We start from the raw sequence: 18,640 nt of genomic DNA, 5'->3' as shown, positions 1-18,640 counted from the left end.
CTCTACATTTCTCCATCTCTTTTGTCCCTGTCTTTTTGTCCACAAGAAAGAACTACAGGCTGACACACAGCTGGGATCTTCTCAGCTCTTTTACTAAGATAACAAGCAGAGGCTCAGTTCCACAGAGAGGAATTAAAGGACTCTTGCTGTTGATTGACGTGGCCAGAAGAGATTGAGAGGAGATGTTGAAAATGTGCCAATTCCCAGACCTTGTGTATCCAGCCCAGCAGAACACAAGTCATGTGCTGGAAAATGCACAAAGACCTTCCTCTGCTTGTCAAATATTTGCTCAATGTGCCACGCTAGCTCCAGGTTTTAGCAAAACTATCCAGCTGTTCACACACCTACCACTGTGAAATGTTTTAATCAATTATTAACCAAATGTTGAGACAAACCTCACTTGGCTTGCTTGGGTTCACCAAGGGGTTTAAGTTGGGCACTAGTCAAGCTTGAAAGAGGGACCTAGGTAGATGGTTGGTTGGTTGACATAGTAACAAGGACCTGGGCAGAGCTCCCTTATCTCCCTTCTGTCAATGTCTCCTCTGTACTTCAGAGATAATAGTGTTCTCACTTGGACCCATTTTATCAAAAGAAAACATTTCCTTTGGGGACGTAAGGACTCAAGGAATACAAGACCCAGCTCTAATACTATCTTAGACTCTTGATCAATTTTAATCTGGCTGGACATTTCTTCATTCATTTATTAATGGGGAACTTGTTCCCACATCATGCCCTGAGTAGTAGTGAATGTCACGCTCATAAAATGCTGTACCAGTGACTTTTTCGTATGGCTTATACCAAGGGTATTTTCATATTAAAAGAGGGGTTTTCTAGCCAAGCACCAGTGTCTCATGCCTGTAATCCTAGCTACTCAGGAGGCTGAGATCTGAGGATTGTTATAAGCTAGCCCAGGCAGTAAAGTGGTACCCTATCACCAGTTAATCACCAAAAAAGCCAAGTAGAGCTGTGGCTCAAGTGGTAAGAGTGCTAGTCCTGAGCAAAAGAAGCTAAGGGACATTGCCTAGGTCCTGAGTTCAAGACCCAGAAGCAGCGTGCACATGTGCAGATGCGCACGCGCGCGCGCGCGCACACACACACACACACACACACACACACACACACAAACGGCTTAATGACAATGAATTAATAGAATGAATAAATTGGATGAATTAGAACTAATAGAATAAATGCTTCCTGCATGCCCGATCCCTCTGTAAATCCTTCACTGTGTTACTCAGTCCTCACAATAAAACTAAAAGGTAGCAATTTTTTTTGTCATTCTATTTTAGGCAAAGAAACTGAAGCACAATCATTTCTCGGTTTTTCATCTAAGATGATGTGTAGAAAGTGGGGCATAAACAAATCATGTGCCCAATGTATCACAGAAAGTGAGTGGCAGAACAAGAACTTGGAGTTTATGCTCTTAAAACTCTGTCATACCTAGTAGAAAATAGATTACCAGCTAGGTACCCATACCAGTGGCTCACACCTGTAGTCCTAGCTACTCAGAAAGTAGATATCTGCCAGGCGTTGGTGTCTCATGTCTGTAATCCTAGCTACTCAGGAAGCTAAGATCTGAGGATTGTGGTCCAAACCCAGCCTGGGCAGGAAAGTTCATGGACTCTTATCTCCAATTAACCACCAGAAAACCGGAAGTGGCACTGTAGGCTCAAGTGGTAGAGGACAGCACCCAGGCCTAGAGTTCAAGCCCCATGACCACCACCACCACCAACAGCAACAACAACAACAACAACAACAAAAAGTAGAGATCTGAGGATCAAGATTTGAAGCCAGTCTAGGCAGACAAATTCAGTAGACTCTTACCATGTCTCACGTTGTAGAACACCAAGCCTTGAACAAAAAAACTAAGGGAGATTGAAAGGCCCTGAGAAGTCCCAATACTGACCCCCCACCTCCAAAATGTGGATTACTAATACTTCACATAGCATAAGGGAGTCAATCCTAACGACCCGATCTTAGGTAGCAATGAGACAAATGCTTCCAGTCAGATTGCTGCTCTCAGCTCTCTCCTGTAAGTCTCCAGACTTCAAGGCAGGAAGTGCCAGTGTACTTTATGTTCCGCACACCAGCAATGATGCCTAAGCAATGGCCTCTGCCTCTACATGTTCTTTTATTCCAGGTCAGGCCAGGTCAGGTTACTTTTCAGCTTAGAGGTCGGGTCTTTACTATATAACGCATGCTGGCCAAAAGCTCATGATCCTCCAACTTTAGCTTCCTTCTGAGATTATAGGTATGTGCTACTCTGCCCAACTCTACCTTAAAATTCTTTAATGGTTTCCACTGCTGATAAGATCAAATCCTATTTTTTTAAAATGTGGATTCACATGTAATAATTATGCATACTCACAGATTAGGTATGTATTGATCCAATCCATTAATCTCATTATTTCTCCTATAGTTTAGATTTTTTTTTTTTTGCCGGTTGTGGGGCCTGAGCTCTGGGCCTGGGCACTGTCCCTCAGCTCTTCAGATCAAGGCTAGTGTCCTACCATTTGAGCCACAGCACCAGTCTTCTGGAGATAAGAGTCTCATGGACTTTCCTGCCCAGGCTGGCTTTTGAACTGTGATCCTCAGATCTCAGCCTCCTGAGTAGCCAGGATTACAGGCATGAGCCACCAGTGCCAGCTTCGATATTTTATTTATATACAAGTCAAAAATCACCATCTGCCAGCACACCAGGAGGCCCAAAGTAAAAAATATCTTGCACCTGATAAATAATTGCTTCTGGGAATTTATCAGATCATAGCAGAAACAGGAGATATATGAGCTTATCAATCACGCCAGATACCACCCCCTCATCTGGAACTATAAAAGGAGCACCCCAAGATTAATATGTAACAGGCCCATACACACTTTACTTGGGAAAATCACCACTGTCCCCAGCTCCAGCTGGAGTTCATAGCTGGCTACCAACTGACACCCCAAACTTCCTGTTATCTGGTCCTGCATTTGATAACTCTGTACCCGGAACAGCTCCACACCTGGCCTGTGGATATAAAATTTATCTGGTCCCCTACAGAGAGGTTTCTTTGCATATATTTCATCTGTCTATCTGTGCCTTAAGTATGGTCCCTTTGAACCCTGTAGCTCCTTTAACCCTTCATAGCCATTCAGTAGCTATATACATAATTTTATTACATAAAACATAATGTGTGATCTGAGAGCTAATATTATTAATTAAGATCAGAATAAAAAAAAGCCAGGTGAGCTGGGTGCCAGTGGTTCGTGCCTATAATCCTAACTACTTAGGAGGGTGAGATCTGAGGTTCATGGTTTGAAGCTAGCCAGGGCAGAAAAGTCTATAAAACTCTTAGCTATCATAAATCACACATACACATATTAAAAAGAAAAAAATATCTGGGTGCTGGAGGCTCATATCTGTAATCCTACTCAGGAGTCTGAGATCTAAAGATCATGGTTTGAAGCCAATCCAAGCAGAATAGTCCTTGAAATTCTTACCTCCAACTAACTTCCACCAAGAGGTATAAGTGCGGGTCCAGGGGTAGACCGCTAACCTTAAACAAAATGCCTACCTGACAGTTTGAGGCTGTGAGTTCAAGCCCTCGTACAGGAATACACAAAAAATAAAAATCAGAATAAACTATCAAACCCTGTGGTTGCCATGGCCTTTGTTTTCATGAAAATGAATTCAGTAGTATTTGGAGAAGTAAAGCCATCAAAATTGCCAAGAGTTGGTGGCTCACACCTGTAATCCTACTATGCAAGAGGCTGGGGGCTGAGGATTCTGGTTTGAGGTTTGAAACCACGCTGAGCAGGACTCATGTCCAATTAGCCACCAAAAAAAAAAAAAATTCCCATGGGAAGTGGAGCTGCGGCTCAAGTGGGAAAACTTCAGTCTTAGGTGGAAAAGCTAAGAGACAGCGCCCAGGCCCTGAGTTCAAGTCCCCATATTGGCATGCACATGTGTGCACGCGCATGTGCGCGCACACAGACACACACACACCAACAAAATTGACATAGCTTGTGGATTTACTGTTATTCAATAAGTTCTGACAGAGCATCTGTCTCTAACATGAGCTTGCTGGCGACAGTTACTGGACTACACTGTTCACAGAACCACATTTTTACTTTGCAACAGAGGTCAGAGGACAAGAAATGGCTTTGGCCACAGCCCTACGCTCAGCCCTGCTGGACATGCAGGGACATTCTGCCCCTTTCTCCACACACACTACAGCCCAGGCTCTTACTCGACTGCATTTCCCCCGTTCTCCCTGGACACTTCTAAAGTTTCAGAAAAAAAAAATGTGGCTTTATTAATGACCATGTTCTTCTTAGTAAAGTCACTTCTCAGTCAAAGGGGCAGTAAACTGGGTAGCAGAAGAGACCCCAAGAATTCACACTCTCAAATGGACCCTTTCATAGCAGCTTTGTGTATGAAAAAAATCAGTTCGTACAGAGTTGGTCAAAACACTCACTAGGCAGTTTTTTTCTTCTAGAACTAGCTTGCCATTCAAATCCTTGCACAGTGACTGAGCTGGAAGAGAAGCCAGTGTCAGACTGACAAAGACGGCCATTGATAGAAGCAGATGGAGGAAGAAAAATAAGAAATTCAAGTGGAAAACAGGAATTTAGACTTATAGATTAAGAAAAAAGAAAAACAGATCTAAACGTTTCCTCTTTGGGCTGTAAACTACACTCATTTGGCAAGAGGAGTGTAGATAAGGACTTTTGTTTTAGAAGTAGTGTAGAAAGCACAGTTCACAAGATCAATAGTTGATCCTGGCTAAGCAAACACATCCCATAGCAGCACCTGTGAAAGAGTGGGGGGGGGTAGGGGAGACGGGGGGGGGGGGGCGGTCTGCTTGAGAGCGCTTATGCTGAATTTGCGCTGCCCTAGAGACCTGGACCTCATGCTGAACGCTGGGCTGCCTGAGTACAGGCTCCTCTGTCTTACACCAGGGCCCCGATGCTTCTGATACCTCCTCAAATGATCGAGTCTTGTTTCTCAAACTGGGATGCTTTAGGAAAGTGTAAAAATGAACTATTTCTAGCCAACTCTTTACTTCCTCTTTGAGCAGTGGTTTGTAAACTGTGTTCCAAGGCACCTTGGATTCTCCCCAAAATGCCTGCTTTTAAGCCTAGTGAGATAGTACATACCTGTAATCCCAACATCTCAGGGGGCTGAGGCAGAAGAGCAGGGTGGTAAAGAGGTCTTACCATTACATAGCCCAGGATGGCCTCAAGTTCTTGGTCTTCCTGTCTCAGCCTACCAAGACCTGGGATTGCAGGTATGTCTTACCATGCTTAGCTGAACCTTACCTTACCTTACCTTTCCTTTCCTCTCCTCTCCTCTCCTTTCCTTTCTCTTCTCCTTTCTCCTCTCCTCTCCTTTCCCCTTCCATTTTCTCCCCTCCCCTTCTCTTCCTTTCCCTTCTCTCCCCCTTCGCCCCCCTTCCTCCCTCCCTTCCCTCCTCCCTTCCTTCCTTCTCCTGAGCTTTTATGTTCAAGGCTAGTGCTCTAGCACTTCAACCACAGCTTCAATTTTTGGGTAGTTGATTGGAGATTAGCAACACAGATTTCCTGCCTGGGCTGTCTCTGAACCAAGATCCCCAGATCTCAGCCTCCTGAGTAGCTAAAATTACAGGCATGAGCTACCAGCCCCTGGATCATTTATTTCTTGTAATTATTGTTACAGTCTGCGTGCCCTGAACTAGAATGTAAACTCCACAGAGAAAGAGACTTTTTGTCTATTCGATGCACTATGTTTTCCAAGCACCTAGAATAGGGGCTGGCAGACCAGAGGGGCTCAATAAATATGAATTGCTTTATTGCATTTATGTTTCTGGAGCAATTGATGGAGATACAGGTGGCAGGGATCTTCTAACAACAAGCAGAGTTTAAAAAAGAAATATCCTCAGCTTAACCCCAAAGATGCCTGAACTTCCTGTTTCTCTGGTGTGCTTGTTGGTACCCATCTTACCCCTCCCAAACCTTCCTGCCCTCAGAAACATCACCTGAGTATTTGTCAGGGTCACATGGATGGCAAGAAGTTTCTCCTTTATTTGAGTAAGAGTTGGCAGGGCAAAGCTTGCAGAAAGAGGAGCCCTGCTTGGCTGCAAATGTGCCAGGTTTGCATGGAAAGCATTCTGAAGTGTAGGCCACACCTAGGAAGGAAGAACCATACAGAAAAGTAGGGACTGAGTCCAGATACGCAGGCCCTGTGCCTGACCTCATACCCCACTGCCCTCAGGGAGGAGGCTAAGCGCAGACCCCTGACCCAACTCCCCTCCGGGTACCTGTTATCGCAATATTTCTCACAAGCACAGGCTTCGAAACTTTGGACCACACTGAGAAAGCTGTGGTTCTCCAAAAGAGGACATTATTGCCTCGGTTTAGTTCAACCTAGAAACGACAGAGAGGAGGTGTTGGTTCACCTCAGAAACACGCTTTCTAACCTGATGATTAGACTCTTACTGCATAGAAAGAGTCTGTTCTGATCCTCTCCCTTCTCATTCTCAGCTTTGTCTTTCTTCTCAGGGTAGCTTAGATCTTCTTTTCTCTTTTTCTTTCATTTTTTTTCTGACAGTATTGGGGGAAGTCAGGGCCCCATAGTTGCTAGATTGGGGCCTTACTGCTTAAACCATGCCTCCAATACCTTTTTTGCTTTAGTTATTTTTTCAGATGGGATCTTGTACTTTTCCCCCAAGGCTGGCTTTGGACGTCAATCCTCCTACCCATGCTTCCTGAGTAACTAGGATTATAGGCATGTACCACCACATCCACGTCCAGCTCCTCCTCTTTCTAGGTGTCCTCTTATAACCATCTCCTGCTCTTTCCCACTTACATCACATTTACCACTAGCATCCCTTAGTGTGTGTGTGTGTCTGTGTGTGGTACTGAGACAATCTCAAAACTTGTACTCTGTCCCTTAGCTTTTTTACTCCTTTGACTCTCCACTACTTGAGCAACACCTCCACTTCTGGCTTTTTGGCAGTTAATTGGAGAGAAGAGTCTCATGGCCTTTCTTGCCTGGGCTGACTTTGAACCATGATCCTCAGATCTTAGCCTCCTGAGTGGTTAGGGTTACAGGAGTGAGCCACAACACTTGGCTTCCAGCATCTCTTGTGGTCAGATAATAAAGGGACTGGAAGGGACTGATAGTAGGGTGACTAGAATTCCTTCATTCTTCTCTGATTCTTCAGAAAGCCTGGCTCAAATAGGGAAAGACACTGGTCTTTGGGATGAAGCCATAGCAACAACACATCCAGCCTTCTACCAACCACAAGTAAGGAACCAGTGCATCCTCAGCATCTCTGCTGCTCTCTTTACAGAAGAGCCCTTGGTCCTCTCTCTGGGATCTCCAGGGTGAGGGCTGGTGAGATACTCACGCTGTGGAATTCCCATCCTTTCTCTGTGGTTTTCATCCACCTGGAGTCGTCTGCATTGGGCTGGCACTGGTCATTCTGGACCTGGGGCAGCAGGAGTTGGGGATGAGGCTCAGCTTCAGAGGAATTGAGGGCTCTGAACAGAAGAGCTTTGAAGTAATGTGGGACTAACTGCACACAAGACATCTAAGCATTGACACCGAGGAAGCGTTCAACAACATAGCCATTTAGGTATCACTTGCATGGCTGAGTGGGAAGGAACACCTAAAAATATCCCAGATGCACCCTATTCTTCCCCTCCCCTCTCCTCCAGGGCCTCAGCTAAAACTACACTTGGGACTGATTTCTGCAAATAAATCTGAACCTCACACAGGACCTTGAGCATGCGCCCTCCCTCCTTCTCCATCGGTCAGGGCCTTACAAAAAACTCGAAAATGATGCTGGAGTCTGGGTAGTAGTACTCAAAGTTAACCGTGCCAGATTGCTTCAGGTTGACGGCGTACATCAGCGTGGCTGTGCATTCGTCTGTGTTGGAGGCGATGTAGTCTCCCCTGGGAACCCACTTGGACCTATGAGGGAACAGGAGCCAAGTTCATGGGCAAGAGCAGAGCCCAGCAGGCTTTGTGCCATGTGGAGGGCTCAGGTTCTGCTGGGGTTTTGTTTTGGGTGGAGGGGATCTCACACTTGGGATTTCATGGTAATGGTTGCTTCCTACTATCCAAGGCACCGAGCTACTTTTTTTTTTTTTTTTTGTCAGTCGTGGAGCTTGAACTCAGGGCCTGGGTGCTGAGCTTTTTCACACAAGGCTAGCATTCTACCACTTTGAGCCACTGCACCACTTCCAGTTTTCTGGTGGTTAATTGGAGAGAAGAGTCTCACAGACGTTCCTACCCTGGCTGGCTTCAAATCACAATTCTTAGATCTCAGCCTCCTGAGTAGCTAGGATTACAGGCATGAGCCACTAGCACCTGGCTCTGAGCTACTTTTTAGTTTATTTTTGGTGTGTGTGTGTGTGCCATTACTGGGATTTGAACTCAGGACCTGGGTACTGTCCCTGAAGTGTTTTGTTTTTTTTTTATTATCTTTTCACTCATCAAGACCAGCATTCTATCACTTGAGCCACAGCTGTTTCCAGCTTTTGGGTGGTTTAGTTGGAAAAAAGACTATGATGGACCTTCTTGCCAGGGCTGATTTCAAACTAGGATCCTCAGATCTCAGCTTCCTGAGTAGCTGGGATTAAAGGAATGAGCCACGAGTACCCGGCAGAGCTACATGTTTTATATTAATAATTTCTATCCATCAGCTAAAAAGAACTATTTTTTTTCTCATTTAAAAGATGAGGAAGTGAAGAGTCCCTCACCCAACAGCACAAATCACAAAGCAGGGATGCGATTCAATCTCAGATCTGCCTAAATCCAAAGCCGTCAAAGTCAGGAGATAGGGATATTCCTTAGACTTCAGTGTTATTCCACTTGTTTTTCCAGAAATGTCTACGTTAAGATGCTACATGCAAATCGCTTTTACGGGAAAGCAGAGACAATAAATCTCAGGTCTGTTTTGTCTGTTTTGTCTCCTTGATCTAGCTCACCCTTCCCACTTTTCTTTGCTCTCCAGCACACCACCTGCCAGCTCCTCCGGACACACCCTGCATCCACCCCTGCATCCTCCACCTGCTCTCCACACTGTAGTTGAAGACTTCCAGAATGAAAATATGACAACATAACTCCCTAATCCAACACCCCTATGCAAATTCCTGGCCTACACTTTCTACTCCAGTCCTATGAACTTTTCTCAACTCCTCTGCCAAACATTCTCTTGCCCACACCCCCCCCCCCCGGGGGTGGCCCTCTTCCTGGAACATACCTCCTTTTCCCTCCCTCTATTTAATTTCTCCCTTAGTCTTACCATAAATAATACTTTGTCTACAATGTTTTCTTGACTTTACCCGCTTTTGCTATGGTTATCTGGAGCTTTCTGTTTCTCAGAGCCATAAAAGATTCTAATTTGTTTTTAATATATTATCAACATATATAGAGGTACAATGAACATATATCTTTCCACCACCCTGTTTAAGAATATAGCACAAGCTAGGCATTGATGGCTCACATCTGTAATCCTAGCTACTTAGGAGGGTGAAATCTAAGGATCATGGTTCAAAGCTAGTCTAAGCAGAGGAGTCTATGAGACTTATTTCTAATGAACCACCAAAAAGATGGTATGGCTCAAGTGGTAGAGTGCTTATCCTTGATCAAAAAAGCTCAGGGATAGCTTCCAGGCCCTGAGTTCAAGCCCCAGGACTGGCACAAAAATAAAAAGAAAGAGACAGAGACAGACTGAAGGAAGGAAGGAAGGAAGGAAGGAAGGAAGTCATGTACTCCTGGCTACTCCAGTTGAACTTTCTCTATTTCCTCTTCTCCACCACTGCCAAGTGAGATCAGTTTTCTGAATCTGGTGCTTAACATTTTCATAAAGTTTTCTGTATACAATATAGCAGATAATAGTGCTTTGTATGTTTTTAAGCTTTGTGTAAATGGTACTATACTTATGCATTCTGAAAATGGTACCATACTTACATGTGCTGAAACTTACTTTTCCTGGGGGTTACTGGATAATGGTTATAACAGGTGTAGTGGCTAGTGGCTAGGAGGGGAGTGGCTCTCTGAACTACCACCCCTTTTTTCTCCAAAGTGGTTATGTCAACTTACCCCCACAAGCTCTGTCAGGGAGTTCCTGTTGCCCCATATCTTTCTCCAAATTTGGGATGCTCAGACTCTGAAATTGTTGCCAATATGATGTGGTAGGGAAATAGTGTCTGCTTGGCCCTCAAAGCTTGTTTCCTTGGTTACTTTTCTCAAGCTTAATTGCAATACTGTTGGCTCTAACTTGCTTTGCATACTAGACCATCCCCAGGACCGGATCCTAGGCCCAGCATTCAGTGGCACCTTGGAGGAGTAAGTAGGCGATGTGGGAAAAGGGTGACCTGAGACAACCCACCATCTCAGCCTGAGCTAGCTCTGGTCTCCAACTGCTTACTAATAGTTAGAGCCTCAAGTTAATCCACAGGGTCCTCCCTGAGTATGCCAAAATAACACAGCATTCCAAGCTCTTCAACCATCACAATTGTCCAGCCTGGTGGTTCACCCCTGTAATCCTAGCTACTGAAGAGACTGAGATCTGAGGACCTTAATTCAAAGTCAGCCTGGGCAGGAAAGTCCATGAGAGCCTTATCTTTAATTTACCACCCCTGCAAAAAGAGGTAGAAGTAGAGCCGTGGCTCAAGTGGTAGAGTGCCAGCCTTGAGCACAAAATCTAAGGAATAGAGTCCAGGCCCTGAGTTCATGCCCCAATACTGGCATATATACAAAAAAAAAGTCACTGTAACTCTCAAATCAGAAATGTTAGCTGAACTCATCCCAAATGTATTAGCTAACCTAAAGGTGTTTTTTCTCCTTCTTCAAAGAGACATTTAATGCTAATATATTCCACAGCATCAGTTATAAAGAACTCCTGAAGTTTGATGAATAATTAAAAGGATTCCATGAGTGGATTATGTTTGCAAATGCATCACAATTTTCCTTTCTGCCAGAACTGTCCCTGGCAGAACTGTCTCACATTCAATAATAACAAGATGTTGTTGATTGAGTGCCAGCTTCAGAACACCACTCCAAATTATCTTTTAAATGATAACAGTATTTGCATGTAATCTATGAGCATCCTCCCATGTACTTTGAAAATTTAATGAATTATTTACTTTGAGACAATGTCTTGCCATGTTTCAGGCTGGCCTCAAACTTGCAGTCCTCATGCCTCAACCTCTTGAGCGGAGGCCTCTTGTGCCATTCGAGTCAACTAAATTGTTTAAATTGAGGTACTGGGTCTTGAATTCAGGTCCTCCTCAGTCTACCACTTGAGTCATGTTCCCAGCTCTTTCTTTTTTTTTCCTTTTTTTAATTTTAGTATAATTATTAGGATGTGTACAGAGGGGTTACAATTTCATAATTTGGGTAATGTATCCATTTCTCTTTTGGACATCACCCCTTCCTTTGCTTTCTTCCTCCCCAGCTCTTTTTTGCTTTAGTTATTTTTCAGTTAGGGTCTCTTATTTTGCCCAGGTAGCATTGAGTCTTCTTTTGGTCTTTTGAGTAGCTGAGATCACAATTACACACTACCATAACCAACTTTATTTTTGAGATGAGGTCTTTTAATGTTTTCCCCTGAACAGGATATGCTAATCTAGATGGATAATTACTACCTTTCAGGACTTGGATTATGTCTTTGCATTTTGAGTTCAAACTGAGAAATCTTATTTTAATGGGCTTGCCTTTGGGTGTGATTTGCCACTTCTCCTTTGTAGCTTTCAACGTTTTTCCTTGTTCACTATAGCCATTATTTTCCTTAATCTTGCCTGTTTCATATTCTGTAAAACTCCTCCACTGGGATAACATCTTCAAAGTTGGGGATGAACAACCTCATGCCTTTAATTTGTATCTCTTCTTCTGCACTCATGACTCATAGATTTGATCATTTGATGATGATACTCCAGTGGTCCCATAAATTTCATTCATATTTTCTTAGTGTTTATCTTAATGTCTTTGACTGGCTGATTTAATTCTTCTTCTTTATCTTCTTCTCTTTTTTTTTTTTTTGCCAGGCTTCAGGCTTGAACTTAGGGCCTGGGCATTTCCCTGAGCTGCTTTTGCTCAAGGCTAGCACTCAACCACTTAAGCCACATCACCACTTCTGGCTTTTTCTGGCACTGAGGAATTAAACCCAGGGCTTCATGCATACTAGGGAGTACTCTACCACTAAGCCACATTCCTAGCCCTTATCTTCTATGTTTCATTTCCTATTTTCAACCAGCTCTATTAGCTAGGCTTTTGACTCTTTTAAAAAATTTGGGCTATTGAGATCTTCTAAGGTTTCAATTTTATTTGTTTCCAGGATTTTTTTTATTTTATTTTACTTTTTATTTTTTGGTCAGTTGCAGGGCCTGAACTCTGGGCCTGGGCACTGTCCCTCAGCTCTTCAGCTCAAGCTTAGCATTCTACCACTTGAGCCACAACACCACTTTCTGGCATTTTCTGCTTATGTGGTGCTGAGGAATCAAACCCAGGGCCTCAAGCATGCAAGGTAAGCAGTCTACCACTGAGCCACCTTCCCAGCCCCTGTTTCCTGGGTTTTATATCTTTCATATCTTCCATATCTTGCATTTTTTTTTCGGTCAGTCATGGGGCTTGAACTCTGGGCCTGGGCACTATCCCAGAGCTCTTCAGCTCAAGGCAAGCACTCTACCACTAGAGCCACAACACCACTTCTGGTTCTCTGGTGGTTAATTGGAGATAAGAATCTCGTAGTCTTTCCTGCCTGGGCTGGCTTTGAACTGTGATCCTCAGATCTCAGCCTCCTGAGTAGCTAAGATTACAGGCACATGCCCCCAGTGCCAGCTATATCAACTGTTGGTTTGAATTCTCTTTGAGCCCAGTTAGTTGTTTGTATCCTCTGAATTGGCTCAGCTGCACATACATTACCTCCTTAATTTCATTGATTCTTTTTGTCATTATATTTTTATTTTTATTATTTTTATTTTTATTTTTTTTTGGGTCCGGTCATGGGGCCTGAACTCTGGGCCTGGGCACTGTCCCTTAGCTCTTCAGCTCAAGGCTAGCGCTCTACCACTTGAGCCACAGCGCCACTTCTGGCTTTTTTCTTTTTGCTTATGTGGTGCTGAGGAATCGAACCCAGGGCCTCATGCATGCAAGGCAAGCACTCTACCACTGAGCCACCTTCCCAGCCCTGTCATTATATTTTTAGTTTGGTGCTTGAAATTTCTTCTTCTTCCCTAGCTCTTAAGTATTGTAGAGTTATTGGCTATTGAGGAAGATAGATTGCCCTGTTTATTTGTGAATTTAGTGAGTTGTGGGGAGAAGAAGTCCCATGTCCTTTCAACTGATGATATCTCAGAGTTATCAAAGATGGGGTAGTGGCTGGGTTTTGGTGTGTTTTCCTGTTACTAGATTGAAGGGGAGCGGCTCAGTAGGCAAATATTTAATTCCAATGCTCAAGTCACAGTGTAGACTTCTCCTCCACTCAGGATGAGGAAGCTTGGCTGTAAACTATTGCAAGCTGGGTGCCAGTGGCTCACACCTGTAATTTTAGCTAGTTAGGGGGCTGAGATCTGAGGATCAAAGCCAGCTCAGGTGGGAAAGTCTGAGAGACTCTTATCTCCGATTAACCACCAAAAAACTGGAGATGAAGCTATGGCTCAAGTGGTAGAGAGCGAGCCTAGAGAAAAAAAATGCTCAGGGACATTGCCCAGGCCCTCAACCTCAAGACTAGCACATACTTACACATAAAAAGAAGCTATTGAAGTTGATTAACTACAATCTTGTGTTTGGGACAATCCTTAGTGAAGGATTGCTACAGTATCTTTAGATGAATACAGAAGCAAAGATGCATCTTTGTAATCTTGTAATGAAGTCTAGATTTTCTCCTCCTCTCATGTAGCAAGGGATGGGCTTAGAACTCTGTGTTCTTCTTGATTTCTGCTTGATTTCTCTGTAGTTTTCTGCCTTCCTATGACCTTTTTCAGAGTTTCTGATGCTCTCCTTTTTCTCTTCAGAAACACTTTGCTGTGTTATCAACTTCATAGAATGAAAATGGTGGCTAGTTCTAATATGAAGTCTTTCTCTGCCTAGTAGAATGTTCATATCTTTCATGTCTATGCTTTTCTCTCTCTCTTACTTCATAGTCTCAGTATTTGGTCTTCTGCCCTTTCTTTTCCACAAATATACTTTTTATGATCCCCTTCTCTAATCCAATCCCTCTTGTTTATCCCAGTCTCTGATGTCAGACTGCTTCTTATACTTCAGCCTGAGAACATCCATCATGGGAGATCCCCTGTAGCCTCAGGATCCTGAACCCTGTTCCAATTGTCTGTTTGGTTTCCAAACATTTGTTCTGGGTCTACTGTTAGATGTTAGATGCTATTAGATGCTGGAGACACAGCAAGGGCCAAAACAAATCCAGTCTCTCCCGCTTGGACTTACATTCTGTTTCTAACTGCGCATATGGAAATGTAATTAATCACATAGTAGTCACTGTTATAAGTATCACAGAAAGAATCATAAGGTGAATTAAGAGAGTGTAATAGGAGTTTATGGGCTATATGAAAATATCACAAGGAGCCAGGAGCCGATGGCTCATGCTTGTAATCCTAGCTGAGATCTGAGGATCATGGTTCAAAGCCAGCCCCGGCAGGAAAGCCCCTGAGACTCTTATCTCCAATTAATCACCAGAAAATTGCAAGTGGCACTTTGGCTCAAAGTGGCAGAGCACTAGCCTTGAGCTGAAGAGCTCAGGGACAGCTCTCAGACCCAGAGTTCAAGCCACATAACTGACAAAAAAAAAAAAAAAACCCACTAGGAACCCTCCACACTGTGGAATTAATATGTAATCAGTTTTTAAAAATGCAAAGAGCTACTTGAAGTAGAAATAGGATCACATCTAGAAGCTAACCTGTGCAAAAAAAAAAAAGTTAACAAAATCCTGTCTCAAAGAACAAGCCAGGAGGCTGGAAAGGTGGCTCAGTGGTAGAGCGCTTGCCTTGCACACATGAGGCCCTGGGTTCGATTCCTCAGCACCACATAAGCAAAAAGAAAAAAGTTGGAAGTGGCGCTGTGGCTCAAGTGGTAGAGCGCTAGCCTTGAGCTGAAGAGCTGAGGGACAGCGCCCAGGCCCAGAGTTCAGGCCCCACAACCAGACCTCCCCCTCTCCTCCCCAAAAAAAGAACAAGCCAGGAGTGGTAGTGCATGCCTGTCATCCCAGCTACTCCGCTTCATGGAAGGCAGCGGATAATGTTCCAAGGCCAATACCTAAGCAAAAGTGCAAGGCTCTACCTAAAAAATGAATAAAGCAGAGATTGGCTGAAAATGTGGCTTAAGTGGCAGAGGGATTTCCTACCAAGTGTGAGATTCTGAATTCAATGCCCAGTACCTCCAAACAAAAAGGTAGGGAAAAAGATGAATCTATGGACTCAAGAATGGCTTCTTTGAGGAAGTGACTTTTAGGCAGAGATCTGAGACCTAAAGAAAATTCAGCACAGGATGGAAATTGGCTGTTTCTGGCAGCCAGTGGGTGTACCAGAATGAGCAAGAGGCAAGGGAAATGAGCAGAAGACAGGGGTCACATTGGCAGAGTCCTGTAAGCTGTGGATTTTACCCCAAGAGCAATGGGTATCCTCAGTTTTGAGCAGAAACATATGGTGTTTTGATTTGTATTCTCCGATCATTTTAGCTATTGTGTTAACATGGCATGGAGAAGTCAGAAACAGGAGACAAACAGAGATCTTGAGGCAGAGCAGACCGGAAGACACACTAGCTTGCCTCAGCCAGGGGCAGTGGAGTTGGATTCAAGTTGAACAGAAACGCTAAATACTTGGGATCTTGGTGCCAGCTGAAGTACTGACTTTCAAAACATACCCTGGTGGCCATTTTTCCTCCTCCATTTCTAGAGAAAAGAAACATTCTCTGCTTCCCTCTTAGGATGCTGTGGGAAGCCTTAAGACCCAGGCTGGAGCCTGTCTGTGCCATGGAAACACAAGTTTGTTATTAAATAGCCCACATCCTGCCTGTCTGACAGATAATGATTTCTGCCCTCTCAGCGCAGTCCTTGGAGAGAGGTGAAACCTTTCCTCTGCATGAAGGAATTGATTAAGCTAGGTCTGCACTTGGACCAAGATCAAATGGTATTCACTATTAGGACTCAAGTGGGGTTGATTATCGTAATACACACATATGCTCTCCTATTGGCTAGCATCTTCTAGTTCTGTCTCTGTCCCTCTCCCCCAAACATTATCATACAATGATTATGCCACATACAATTGAACTCTAAAATACCTTTAAATTTGGACTACTGAATGGCTCAAGCATAGTTACTTCTGCAAGATGGAGGGGGAGGGAATCTTTGCTTTGTTTGAGATAGGATCTCACTGTGTAAGCCCAGGCTGGCCTCAAATTCACAGTCCTCCTGCCTCAACCCCTTCCAGTGCTAAGACTACATACAGTTTTGCATCACTTTACTTGACTTTCCAGTCTTTCTTATATTTGCTTGTTTGAGTATAAGAGAAAGGTTCACCCCTCCTCCCCCAGATCTCATTGACTATATTTAACCAAAAGCTGCTTTTGCCTTTTTGCATCCTTCTGCTCTTAGTAGCTAGAAACAACATTACCTGGCTCATAAATAAATGTTACTTGAGAACTGGGCTCCGGTGGCTCATGCCTGTAATCCCAGCTATTCAAGTGGCTGAAATCTGAGGATTATGGTTTGAAGCCAGCCTGGGCAGGAAAGCCTGTGACTCTTAGCTTCAATTAACCACCCAAAGGTCAGAAGTGGAGCTGTGGCCCAAGTTGTAGAGAGTTAACCTTGAGCCAAAAAGCTAAGGAACAGCACTCAGGCTCTGAGTTCAAGCCTCAGGACCTTCATAGATAGATAGATAGATAGATAGATAGATAGAGTAGTATTATTTGAAAATGACAGTCCCAAGCAGTTGAAAACTGCGACTGAATTTGAATTCCAACCTTGCCAGTTGTAAGCTAGTTAACAAAGATAGATTGCTAATCTCACAAAACCCCTGGTTTCCCATTGCTACAATGAGAACCCTTAACCTATTTCATCAGGTTCCTGTACAGATTAAAAAAATTAATATGTGTAAAGTACCCAGAATGACACCTGACATATAAAAGACACCTTTTATATTTTATATGTCACCTTTTATAAAAGACTGAGCTTTTCAACTACTGGCAAAAATCTCCATCCGTGCTGGAAATATTTCTGGTCACCAGAGTCTGAAGGGGTTTATAAGATCTCAGCCACCCCCAGCCCAAGCACATAAAGTCAGAGTGAGGATTCCCAGTTTTAAAAGTTCAGCACCCAAACCAGGAAGACACCTATCACATCCTACATCGTGTTCCACTCAAGTTGAGAAAGGTTATTGTCTGATGCAAAATTCCAATTGGGTTGGACTTTTCATAGACTAGACCATTAACGCTTGTACCTCACTCAGATCCACTGGACTCTACGAATCCATGATTTTCTCCCCTACAACTGCCTGCTCGCTGCTGGTAGTCCCATGGAGCACTGGCTACTCTCCACCTTCCCACATGGTCCCTGCCAGCCTGAGGACTATCCACGGTGTGTGTGTGTGTGTGTGTGTGTGTGTGTGTGTGTGTGTGTGTGTGTGTGTGTACACGCGCGCGCACAGACTCACAACGTGCAATTCTCCGCAGACTCAGTGGCGCTGTCGTCCATCTCCATGTTGGCTGAGAGGCTGGCAAAGCCATGCGGCAGCTCATCCCATTCATCAAACCGGATGCCGGTGCCCAGGGAGTAGCGGCCTTCAGCACACGGCTTGCAGGACTGATCCTTCATATCCAGAAACTCTCCGGCGTTGCAAGAGAAGGCTAGACAGCAGGACAAGGACAAGGGAGGGGTGGAGAGGTCACAAGTGATGGGGCTGAGGGTACTCTACAGGGAAGAGGTCGGGGTGGGGACCTGGGGTCCTGGCACATTTTATGGTCCTGGGGTAGCAAGTAGATTTGTGGTTGCCAGGGGCTGAGGGCAGGGCCTGGATAGTTAAAAGGTTCAGAAATATACAGTGTTGATGGCTGCATGAATAATCTAAAAGCTACATTTGCACTGTAAAGGGTAAAAGTTTTGGCATGTAAACTGTGTCTCAACAAAGCTGTTATTTAAAAAAAAAATAAATTAGAGCCAGTTGTAGAAAAGGGCTAGCTGTCACGGGGCTGTGACAGTTTACCACCTTCCTGACTGCAGTCAGATCGGCAGCCCCTGGGAGTGACACACAGTGCATTTTAAAGGCCTCTCTGCAGAATTTTCACCTTCTCTGATTTCCTTTCCAAGAACAAAACCATCCCAATGTTGCCTAATAGATGATTGTGAATGCTGAGTAGAGACTGCAGAGAAATTCACAGGCAAAGAAGAAAATAACTGTGTATATTCATACAGCTAGAATTGCTTACACTCTCTCCATGAACAGGATTTAATGTGTTGGGTTTTTTTTTTTTAATAAAAGAAGCAGAAGCTCATGGCTCATGCCTGTAAACCTACTCAGGAGGCTAAGATCTAAGGATTCTGGTTTGAAGCCAGCCCAGGCAGATAAAGCTATAAGATTCTTCTAATTAACCAGCAAAAAAGCAAGAAGTGGAGGTGTGGCTCAAGTGGTAGAGCACCAGCTTAGAGTAAAAAAGTCAAGCAAG

The 18,640-nt window shown here is 44.0% G+C and overlaps 1 protein-coding gene across 2 annotated transcripts in view; it reads right to left on the bottom strand.

Annotated features, from left to right (window-relative positions):
• The window catches only part of Elapor1 (endosome-lysosome associated apoptosis and autophagy regulator 1), an 84,526-nt gene that overhangs the window by 28,742 nt on the left and 37,144 nt on the right, over nucleotides 1–18,640 (bottom strand). For both annotated transcript variants that reach the window (XM_070006188.1, XM_070006189.1), the window contains exons 4-8: nucleotides 17,632–17,824; nucleotides 7,789–7,936; nucleotides 7,371–7,451; nucleotides 6,279–6,384; nucleotides 5,997–6,146 (exon numbers count right to left, since the gene is read on the bottom strand). In XM_070006188.1, coding sequence (XP_069862289.1) covers nucleotides 5,997–6,146; nucleotides 6,279–6,384; nucleotides 7,371–7,451; nucleotides 7,789–7,936; nucleotides 17,632–17,824 — 678 coding nt within the window. The remainder of the gene's footprint in view (nucleotides 1–5,996; nucleotides 6,147–6,278; nucleotides 6,385–7,370; nucleotides 7,452–7,788; nucleotides 7,937–17,631; nucleotides 17,825–18,640) is intronic.

This window comes from Dipodomys merriami, unplaced genomic scaffold (genome assembly GCF_024711535.1).
Source record: "Dipodomys merriami isolate MVZ:Mamm:240054 unplaced genomic scaffold, mDipMer1.0.p SCAF_7, whole genome shotgun sequence".
NCBI classification, from domain to species: Eukaryota; Metazoa; Chordata; class Mammalia; order Rodentia; family Heteromyidae; genus Dipodomys; species Dipodomys merriami.
This window is presented reverse-complemented; position numbering and strand designations above follow the sequence as displayed.